General features: G+C 47.5%; 1 protein-coding gene across 2 annotated transcripts; it reads left to right on the plus strand.

The window, feature by feature from the left end:
- The first annotated feature begins 1,209 nt into the window (after positions 1-1,209).
- On the plus strand, positions 1,210-9,938 carry LOC114582769 (uncharacterized). 2 transcript variants are annotated; one of them, XM_028704026.2, is made up of 2 exons: positions 1,210-1,403; positions 2,760-9,938. In XM_028704026.2, the coding sequence occupies exon 2, from the start codon at positions 3,054-3,056 to the stop codon at positions 3,699-3,701; it is 648 nt and encodes a 215-aa protein (XP_028559859.1). In that variant the 5' UTR covers positions 1,210-1,403; positions 2,760-3,053; the 3' UTR covers positions 3,702-9,938. The 2 variants fall into 2 exon arrangements, with proteins under 2 accessions (XP_028559859.1, XP_028559860.1); XM_028704027.2 differs by lacking the exon at positions 1,210-1,403 and adding an exon at positions 1,417-2,253.
- Positions 9,939-11,186: the final 1,248 nt, after the last annotated feature.

Below are 11,186 nucleotides of genomic sequence, written 5' to 3' on the forward strand. Positions count from 1 at the left end.
CTAGAAATAACAGATAAAAAAAACAAACATAAGCAGACAATGGCCTGGCTCCTAGCTGAAGGGGGAGGGAGTTGCATAGGTAATATGAGAAATGGAAAACTGGACATATAGGACAATTTCAGGGACAGGACAGATTCCATCTGTGTGGGTTTCTGACAGAGCAGAAATTTTAATTTATAGGCCATAAATACTTATAACTCAGAAATTCCAGAAACGCAGCCAACCATGCCCTTACTCCAGTCTGGTTTGTTGCTGAAGCTGAAAGGGCACTAAATCAATGTTACAGATAATATCTCTGGGGCCCTGCTGCTCACTCCCTGAGCTCTAGGAGTGAAGCTTCAAAGCAGTTTTAGATCACTCCTGAAGTGCATTGGTCAGTGGACTCGTCCTCCCTTCTCACAGTCTTATCAACCCTGCCATAAACTAGAACAAAGGGAGTATTGGAGGAGAAGGACAAGCATAAATCTCTTGGTGGGGGAGCAGTCTGCAGGGTGGATCAAGGAAAGGAGCAGTGCTTTGCCTGGAGGCAGAAGGGGCACAAAGGAGGCTACCAAAAGGATAAGCTTAGGCTTTCGTAAATGTATTATAATGTAAAATTGGAAGCTATCAAGCACCTTCCATTTCCAAATCGGAGCCGAGCCAATATTTAAAACTGTTGCTAAAGCCGAACTGTGCGCATCAAATGATTTAATAAGACTATGCACCTTACTGCGCTCAAAGTGCTTCACATAAGGATGCTGCGACCACGCCGTGCATTTAAAGCACACGCACGAGTCCCGGGAACCGCAGTTTATCCCGCACAGAGCTATAACTTCCAGCACCCTGAACGACCTACGTTTCCCAGGATTATTTGCGCTTTAAATATACGGTGTGTGCGCGCACCACCAACACCACAGCCCTTCAAGGGAGGCCCTTGCTGTGAAACCCGCACGGCAGCAAATCTTGCAAATCGGTGCTGAATGCGACCTCTGCATTCGGAACGGGTTTTCTTTTTTTAAACGGAAATAAATAAATCTGCCTCTCGGGTCTGTGGAAACGAGCGGCGAGAGCTTGCCGTCGTGCCTTTTCTTAATAATGATGGTGGTGATGCATCCTCTCTGCCTCCGCTCCCTTTGCGCTTGCTGCTGTTTCCCAACCCAGCCGGGCGAACTCCCTCCCTCGTCGGCTGGAGCAGGGTTAAAACCATCGAGCCGGAGCTGCCGCCGCCGCCGCCGCGCGAAGCGAAGGGTGGGGGACAGGATGCAGCGAGGGGTCCTTTCCTGTGCCCGGACTCGCCGCTGCCCACCCACCCACACACGCTGCGAGGGTGGCTGGTTCCCTCCCAGGGCCCGAGCTCCGGACGCGCCTGCCGAAGGGCGCGCGAACCCCCCCCCCCTCCGGGATCCCTGCGCGGGGCTGCATCGGTGAGAGCGCCTTGGACGGAGAGGAGGGCGGAGCCCACGATGCGGAGCCGGGGAGGGCGGCGCGCGCTCCCTGCGCCGGAGGGCGCTTCCCGCCTCCCAGTTCCGTGCCCCACATTCCCCCCGTTTTTCTCTCTTTCCTTATTCCCCCCTTTTTTTTGCAGCAGGGAGATTCTCTCCTCCCTCCTCGCTTTCGGCCTTTAATTGTCTTCCTCCCACTCGCCCCGTTTCCGCGACTAAGCGCGGCCCAACCTCGGGTGGGATTTTCGTTGTGGGTTATTCTTTTTTTTATTTTATTTTTCTGCAGATTGAAGGCGGTCATCCTGTAATGACTTACCGGGGGGAGGGGGGAAGCCCCATTGAGACCCATCGGATTTGTGCGATTTAGCTTGTAATGGGGGAAAAAAGAAAAAGGCTGTGTGGGTGCGGCTTTCTAATGATGTATCTGAGGTGTTATAGAAATGCTTGGCTTGTTCTCTTTGTATATAAATACATAAAGGTAAAGGGACCCCATACATACATACATACATACATATATATATATTCACACACATACACAGTGCTATTTTTCTAGGGGGGGGGGAGTGCCCAAGCTTCTCCCTTATTCTCTTAGAATGGCAATGGCGCCCACCTGAGAGGTGCCAGAGCTGAGGTCCTGTGAGCTCAGGTTTAAAAAAAGCCCTGCACATACACACCCACACAGGTTCAAGAACCATTGTTTTGTTTTTCTGAGTAGCATTTAAGATTTAACGTAGAGCGTAAGTTACGTGGGGCAGGGAGCTAAATACACATTCACTATTAAACATCACAACATAGTGTGCAAGTTTTCCGGGACTCTTCACCAGGCCTGATGGTAAGCGAAACAATGAGTGGGGAAGGAAAAGGTGGCTGTGGACTGGTGTCAAAGCCACTGTGTCTCAGCTGGCCATGGTTTTAAGATGGAATTCTGATTCTACATCGGTAGATTCTCCTTGTAAGCTGGTTTGGGGGCCGATCTTACCTGAAAAGTATAATTTGACATTTTTTTAAAAAAAACCAATTTCTTTGGAAGTGTGTTATTAACAACAAGCCTAAAATGCCCTGGATCTAAAGGTACAATGTGCGCAATGCACATCAATAGTGCAGTAATAAAACATGTAAAATGCTACTTTTTATCTACTACATTTCCCCAAAAGTACATGAGCCACTAAAAAAAATGTATGTGGGGGTGAAGGTGGTGAGTGCAGCAGGTGAAAAGTATTCATAAACTTTGTTGACCTACATTACGTTGTCTCTCTTTCCCATCCTATTGGCCACAACTCTCATATGTTCCTTCTCTCTCTCTCTCTTCTCTTTTCTTTTTCTCTGTTTCTCGAGCAGGTGGTGTGAGCAAAGGTCCAAAACCTGTTAGTCAAGAGAAGGCTGAGAAGGTGAGAAGTGGTTGAAAGAAGGCTTATAAAGAAAGAAAAAAGCCTAACTATCAAAACGGCTTACTGCGGGAGAAGCCCCGAGATAGGCCAGGCCTATTGCTCTGGGCTGGCAGGAGGTCTGTTCAACCACTGCTGGCCAGGCCAGGCCGAGGTGAGGTGTGCTGAGGCAGGAGCTTCCTTTTCCTACGGAGGTACCTTCCCCGGACCGCCGCCACTACCACCACCACCAGCAGCAGCCGCTGGCATGGGGGAGAAATCTCACACGTGCCCCTACTGCGGGAAAGGCTTCCGGCGCAATTCGCACCTGACCCGACACATGGCCACCCATTCCGGGCTCCAGCGCCCCTTGGGCGGGAAGCGCCTCGGGCAGCAGGTGCAGGAAGAGGACCGGCCATTCAGCTGCAGCTACTGTGGGAAAAGCTTTGCCAAGAGCGCCCACCTGGCGCGGCACCAGGAGACCCATTCAGGGGAGAGGCCCTACAAGTGCACCTACTGCGGGAAGGCCTTTGGGCGCAACTCCCACCTCACCCGGCACCACAGCACGCACACCGGGGAGCGCCCGTACGAGTGCGGCGTTTGCGGCAAAGCTTTCACACGCAGCGCCCACGTCACCCGACACCAGGGCACGCACACCGGGGAGAGGCCTTTCCGCTGCACGCGCTGTGGCAAGCGCTTCACCCGCAGCGCACACCTCCAGCGCCACCAAGGCATCCACAGCGGGGACAAGCCCTTCTCCTGCGGCGACTGCGGGAAGGGCTTCACCCGCAACGCCCACCTGGAGCGCCACCGTGCCACACATTCGGGGGAGAAACCTTTCAAGTGTGCCAGCTGCGGGAAAGGGTTTGGGGCGGCCTCCCACCTTGTAAGGCACCAGAGAACCCATAAAGTTTAGTCAGCTGGGTTGGTCCTATATCCATCCAAACGGGGGGTGAGAAATGGCCAGTATTGGACATATGTTTGTCTTTATGTCAGGATGGCTCTTCCCCCCCTTCCCCATGTCTTTTCTCCATGCTATAAAATAACCTGAGTGTTTAGCTGCTGTGATTTGAGAGAGAATTGAGCATAACAAATTCAGCAGTGGTTGGTCCCTGGTCTGCACAAAGACCGAAGCAATGTGGACTTCACACTCAGTTCATTTGCAGACCTAATGACGATAATTTTAAATGCTGGAACTGCAGGTTGTTCTGCTACTTCTTTCAGAGCGGGAAGGTCAGTGTCAAATCTTCCCGACGCCATCTGTATGTGGGAGTGGGTGTTTTTCCTTCTCTTCGGTATGGCAAATGAAAGCCACCCTTTTAAAATTTCCACTTGGCTATCAAGAAATATGCTGTGCGTCAAAAGTAAGAAACGCTGAACAAACGCTTAGACTTGAGGTGTTTGCACACCTCCCCCTTGCACACCTCCAGCATCTCAACGGATGTGGGAGCATGTAAACATTATGCCAATCTGTGGAGTAAAAAAAAAGCATCATTCTGGTGATTCACTTGGAATGAAGTTAGAGTAACTCTTCCACCCTCCTTTCCCTCAGCTTTTCATTTCAGCCATCGTGGCCAAGAAAAAGCAGTTTATATCATACTTTCATCTGCCCACAGTACCCAGGAAATGACACCAGGAACACTGGGCCTGACCTTTGAGCATTTCAGTATCCTTCAGCTGGGGGGAAAGGCTATTGGTTTGCTTCTGAACCAATTCTCAGAACTTGTCTATGTCTCTTCCATGGCACTTGGCAGTGTGTGCATCTAGTTTTGCAGTATTTTTATCTTGCAAGCGGGATCTGCAACAAAATGTTACAGTGCTTTTGCCTGCCAGCCACGCCTCTTTTCAGAGTACTCCATCCTGTTCCCCACCTCCCAGTTTTCTGTCCCATTGCCCCACCTGACAGATACTCGGTGTTCTGTGGCCACCGAGCGTGCTCTGTTCTCATTGGGGTTTGTTTGGGTTGGTTTCTCCTCTGCCCTTCAGAAGGGCTGTAGCTCAGTGGTAGAGCATCTGTCTTGTATGCATAGTGTTCCAGGTCCAATCTTTGGCATCTCCTGGTAAGGCTGAATCTCCTATCTGGAACGGTTTTCTTCTCCTTGGACAAGACTATAGTTCTGCTGATACATTTCACAGTGTAACTCTGTTGTAGTTGAGAGATAGGGTAAAAAACTAACCTTAAATTAGTTGGGTTTTTTAATGTAGCTACTTGTGCTTTTTTAAATGGAGGAGGAAGTTATAAATGATACTGTCAGCTGTCTCCACACAATATAGTTAGCTGATTTTCCTCTATAGAAGACATTTAAGGGGACATTTGGTGATTCTTGAGGAAGTCGGATATCTTGCTGCTCTGAAATATATGGAAAGAGATGCGGAGGCAGCAAACTTCTTAGCTGGAGTCCCCAAAACTTTCTCTGCTTAAGACTGCGCTCCTAGGAAATACTGTCTTGCTTATCTCCCAGTTTCCTGTCTGTGGCTCTTAACTAATCTGATGTGTGGTTTTTTGAAGGTCCTGGGCACTCGGGCTCTTCAGAGGCATAGCACAAGGGCACAGCCATGGTCTTGTATCGGGGCCTCCCTAAGACATGGATTCCCCCATGTGACAGCCTTGAGTTATGTGGCCTTTGGCCTCTGCATGTGTCATTTTTTATGTGGCCTCTTTGGAATCCAGGGTGATGAAGCAGTGCAGAAGTACAGCAAGTATGGAGCAAAACATCTCATGAGAAAGGTTTGAGTTTATGAACACACACAAAAGAAATAAATTTAAACTCAACGGAGGGAAGAAATAGGAGCCAAGGAGCGACAGCAACCTGCCAACTCTCCGTTTGTTCGGCTAAGAGCAGAAATACTTTATAACACCTTTACTAGTTTGCCTAATGACAGGTCTAAATCTTTGAAGCCCATGTTATTCGTAACAAAGGGAACTGCCAGCAAGATGCAGGCACAGACTCTTTTGTTTTCCCTCTGCTTTTTCTGAACTCTTTCTAAATATAAAATGGGAGAAACAGCATCTGTACATCAGAATCTCAATGGCCAACATGATGTAGCGCAACAAAAACCACAAGAGTCATTGGAAAGAATACTAAGGTTGATGGGTCAAAACTGCAGCTGTTTCATACTTCTATTTCAACTCTTATTTTATTCTGCTTCCTATGAATTTGAAACTGCACTAAGCCTGACATTGGTTTCTCTCTGAGTGCTCAATCAGTGGAAATACTGAAATTGTGAACCTATATTTGTTCAGTATTCTGCATAGTACAGACGTGATGGTTGACTTTTTCCGTTTGGGATTCCCAAGACCCTGCAATTGCTAGAAAAATACTTGGAATGTTCTGCCGTGCCCTAAATGATGGTTGCAACCTTTTAATTGCCTTAGGGGTTTATCTCCCCAAAGTCAGGCTTTTGCCTTTCTGAATGGGGATATCCCTAGTAATTGCTATACAGCACACTTGAGACTGGTATAGTTTTCCCTTCCTCTTGGGTGGTCAGTTTGTGTGACGTTCCTTCCACTAGGGCCAAGGCTCCAGAGTCTGATTTGAGCCTTAATTCTTCAAGTGAGGAGCACAAGCTAAGTCAGTTCGCTTTGGGGCCAGAGGTACAGTTTTCAGGTCTGCTCCCTCATACATCACAACCAGAAGGCAGCTTTTCCTGGAAGTGAAACTGCTTGCTTCCCTCACCTAGGCTTAAACACGTCCTCTTCCTGACTGTCAATAAGCTTTCAGATGTGTGGAGTGGGGGAAGATAGTTTTCTAAGAATATGTCACCTCTGACCCATGGCTTAAAAATCTGGACCTACACACACCCACACCCATTCTAGATGTGTGTAGTTATAGCTGTTGCCCATGGGGCTGTAAGATCAATAAAATGTGGAGCCACAGCCAATGACAGGCAGAGCCAAGTAATTCCAGTTCCCATCTTTCTCCCTGCTGACTTGGGCAAGAACAACACAGAGACTAAGGATTGCTGATAGACGGTGTAAACCCCCCCCCCCCCCTGCACCATGGTAAGAAAGAAGGCAGGGAGGACTGGCTGAAGGCAGACTTGAGATGGGTAGGGCAGTGCCCTATTCACCGTAATGGGCCAGCCTCCATTCCCAAGTGTGGAGGTTATGCCACACAACAAACTGTTAAAGAAAAGAATAATATTGGTTGACTCCAGACTCTTGGGCTGCAATCTGCCATATTCTTACCTTGCAGAAAGTCCCATTGAACAGAGGAATAGCATTTGATAGGATGGTGCTCTTAGTCATGCTGTAGGCTCATTGAAATCAGTAAGACAAGTTGGTCGTGACTGTATTAAGTCCCACCGGTTCCAGCAAAATTAAAAGTGTTAAGTTATTTAAGCTGGATGCAGCCCATTGATTCATTCTGCTAAACCCCTGTCAGCCAGAGAGGTCAACTCTCCACTGCCAATAAAACCCCACAAACTTATGGGTGTTTGCACCTATCCTTGTAAACAGCAGGAGTTTGCTTAAGCGGTAAAGTCAGCGCACAAACACTAAAGTGAACAAGTCATTTTGTTGCCAATCCATTGTACAAGAGAGTACAGAGGGGAAATGACTGTGGTACTGTTTGCGATCGTAAGTGCAAATGCATGGAAAATTCTGAAGGCAGAATTCAGCCATTATTTGGAGAGTGGAAGACCTGTAGGGCATAAAGAGGTCTCTAAAGAAGAGCCATCCACTCAGGGCCTGATTCTAATCCTGCCATCCAAGAAAGAGGACTCCTCATGAGTCAGGTAGTAGGGAACTGGTTTGTGTTTCTTGTTGCAGACCTCAGCTGCCTGATCTTGGAAGGAAGGAATATGCTGATTCTGCTGGGTTTATGCTGGAGAAAAAAGTATTTTTGATCTTGCACTTGATTGGTCATTTTCATTAGACATTTTGCATGCATATACCCTATGTCTGCTGTGGACTCATGTACAACTATGACTGGTAGATTCTGGGGGAGCAGGAAAGGGTCTCATTTCCCATGTGAATGGTGCACTCCAGATAGAAGGATGCCAAAAGCCTATTGATTCCAGTGCGACTTCAGAGCCTGAAGTTCACTGCGCTGCACCCATAATGTTGTGTTATGCCTGGCCTATGACTTTGCTAATGGCAGTTTCTTTTTTGAAAAAAACACCTCCCAACAGCTTGTATATAGATAATTTTTCAAGTTGTGCAGCAGTATTGTAGAACTATCATTGCTGGTGGTACACTTTTAATTTTCCCCCCTGTACAATTGTGGACTTTGGTGAAATCAGTCATTTCTGTAGTAGCAGTACTTGGAGAAAAGCAGAAATTGGCTCGTAGTGACCAGACCAGCTCTGCTGCCATAGATGTGATGTTATGGATTACCATTCTCCCATCCCCAACCTGGAAAGTGTTTCTTCTTTATTTATTTTAATTTTTTTCTTCTTTTTCTTTTTGGATGTAACATCAAGCAGTTATTATTGCACACCTTCCAGTGCGTTTCCCCATCACTTTCCTTACTGCTAAAAAGTGGCTCTCTTTTTTTAAAGTGCTAAATCCACTATTAATTGCTCAACCTGAACTTGCTAGCATGTGATTGAATTCCATGTGCAAAATAGCAGTGGTCCAGGAACCTTCCCCTGCCCGCCCCCTCAGTCTCATTCTTTGTGTCAGGCTTTTCCAACCAGATGTTTTGAAAATGATCCTGTAGTACTTCAAGAACGGTGTCTAGATGCCAGGATCTGGGGCCACCTAAAAGTGTACATTTGAACTCCTTGGCTCACAGCCTCGGCCAACCTGGTGTCTTCCAGATGTTTCAAACTACGGCTCTGCTGGCTGGAGCTGACGAGAGCTATATAGTCCAACACATCTAAAAGTCGCCAGGTTGTCGAAGGCTGGTTCAGTCGTTCAACTCCTACCCACAAGAGAGCAGATGTCCACCTGCTTGTGGACATCTAGTGAAGCTGAATGTTGGAAGATTTGGGACAGATAAAAGAAAGTACTTCTCCACTCAGTGCATTGTTAAACTATGGAACTCACCTCCACGAGGCAGTGATGGGCACCAGATTGCTCCAAAAGAGGACTAGACAAATTTATGGAGGAGGAGGGGGCAATCAATGACTACTAGCCATGATGGCTGTGCTTTGTCTCCACAGTTGGAGGCAGCAATAATTCTGAAAACCAGTTGCCAGAAACCAAAGCCGGGGAGAGTGCTCTTGTGCTCGAATCTTTCCTACAGGTTTCCCAGAGGCATGTTGTTGACTGCTGTGACAACAATGCAGGACTAGATGGGCCATTGGCCTGATCCAGCAGGCTCTTCTTAGGTTCTCGTGTTCTTAAGGGTGTTCCTGAGAGCAGCTGAGTCTTCTGAACTCGTTTATGAGCATCAGCACCACTTCTGTGGGGTGGCAGAAGGGGCAAAGTGCATTTTGGGTGGTGGGAACACGGTTCCACATGTTAAGATTTGTGAAAGAGAAACAATGGCGTATTTCACTTTCATGCTTCCGTCCTGTTTTTCCCTGGAGTAAATGTCCCAAGCCCCCCTCACGCGATTGCAATCCTATTAGTTTTGATAGAGTTAACTTTCAAGTAAGCATGCATTTGAATTGTGGCCTTCTTTTAATTCCTAGTTTATGATTTAGTTATATTGTTTAGGTGTTGTCTGGCAAAAGTGTATGTGGTGTTTTTTTTCTCCTTACTAGTGAATAACAGAAAGCCTTTTCCATTTCACAGGAGGCTCCAGCAAAGAGCAAGCTATCAGTTTGCAGGAGGGGGCATAGCTTGCTCCCCATCTTCCCACTCTGGTGCCACCTATGGAGCCAGTTCTGGGGTATTTGTTTACTCTGGCTCAGTTCAGTGTTTGTGAGCTCTGCGTTTTAGGCTTTGTGAGGGCTGGGGGTGGGGGGTTTAGGGTTCCTTTGCTTTAGAATTGTTTGTGGGCAGGGATGTTTTGGATTATTTGGTCTGTACTTTCTATGATTTTTATTACTGCCAATGGGTATGCCTTAACAAAACAATTGTAAATGCCATCGCAGCAGTATCGTAGCCAAACTTAAGCCTGGGTTTCCCGCCCCTATGAAATGCCCACCACCAACTTCCTACTTTCCCTGGTATTGCCCATGGTATCTTAATCTATTTCCCTGTCGTACTAACAGTGTCTGTCTCTTCACTGTATGAAATAAACACTTTTCCTGATTCCAAGATGCCTTGTTGAAATCCTAAGTACTAGGACACTTTTTGGGGGTGTAATAACCTGACACGGCTAGGAGACTTACCTGGACATTTTGAGTGGGTCCAAAACGCAGCGAGCTGCCTATTGCTGTGTCAACGTGCAAAAATACACTCCTATGCTAGAGCAGCGGGTAGGCAGAAGGTAGGTTGGGATGTGCTGCTAGATCTTTGGGTGGTTTGCAGAAGATGAGTCCCAGCTGTTTTGCCTTCAGTGTTCCTAAGTGCTTAGCTTTGGAGCATACAGAACAACTTGTGCTTGGCATTCTTCCCACACAAGAGTCAGGGTTTCATAGTGGCCACAGGTCTGGTCTAGAACCTTGGGAGACCAGAGTTTAATCCCCACTTGGCCATGAAGCTCACTGGGCAACCTTGGGCCAGTCACCAACTCTTATCCTGACCTACCTCGCAGGGTTGTTGTCAGGATAAAATAGGAGGAGGGAGAATGGTGTACACCGGTTGGAGCTCATTGGAGGAAGGGTGGACTATAAATGTAATAGTAAAGAGAAATAAAGAAAATCTGACTGCCTTCTACCATGGAACCCAAGGCTGTGTATATGTGGTTCTCAGGTAGTCTATTCCTCCCAACTGATCAGGCACAGACCTGCTTAGTTTCAGCAAGGTGGTGCCTCCCTGTGTCTTCGGACTCTACTCTAGAACCACATTAAACACAGTGTGTCATTTGAGCCTCAGGGGTGTCAGGAAAAGGCAACAATTTGTTGTGTTTACTTGTGGATTGATTGATTCAACAAATTTTATATATGGCTTGATTGTAACAAAATCTCTAGGCAGCTTACAAGAAATGTTAAAATTATCAATAAAAACAGTTTAAAACAAGTTGTCAGGGTTGCTTCAAGATCCTAGCTCACAGAGGATCACGCTAGCCAACGGTCATTAAGTAAAAGTCTTTATTGAGTTACAGTTTCCATTCTCACGCTGCTGCGTGCAACCCTACGTCTAGTAGCTAGATCGGCGAAGCTCCGTCTGAATCTCCGCCCCTCGTACACCAACTTAATATCCTAGCCCTGCTCCACCTTTTCCGCCTGACTGTTCTTCTCTGGGTCCCTCTGCCCCCCTGGGTCTCTTCTTTCCGGGATTCTTCGGACGCTGACCCCCCGGACTCTCCTGTCTCCTTCCGCCGGGCTTTAGGACCCGGCTCTCTTTCCGGGCTGCCTACTGCGCCTCCTTCCTGTGCATTTGAACTTGGCGTGCGCGCCCAAC

This window comes from Podarcis muralis, chromosome 13 (genome assembly GCF_964188315.1).
Source record: "Podarcis muralis chromosome 13, rPodMur119.hap1.1, whole genome shotgun sequence".
Classification (NCBI taxonomy): Eukaryota; Metazoa; Chordata; class Lepidosauria; order Squamata; family Lacertidae; genus Podarcis; species Podarcis muralis.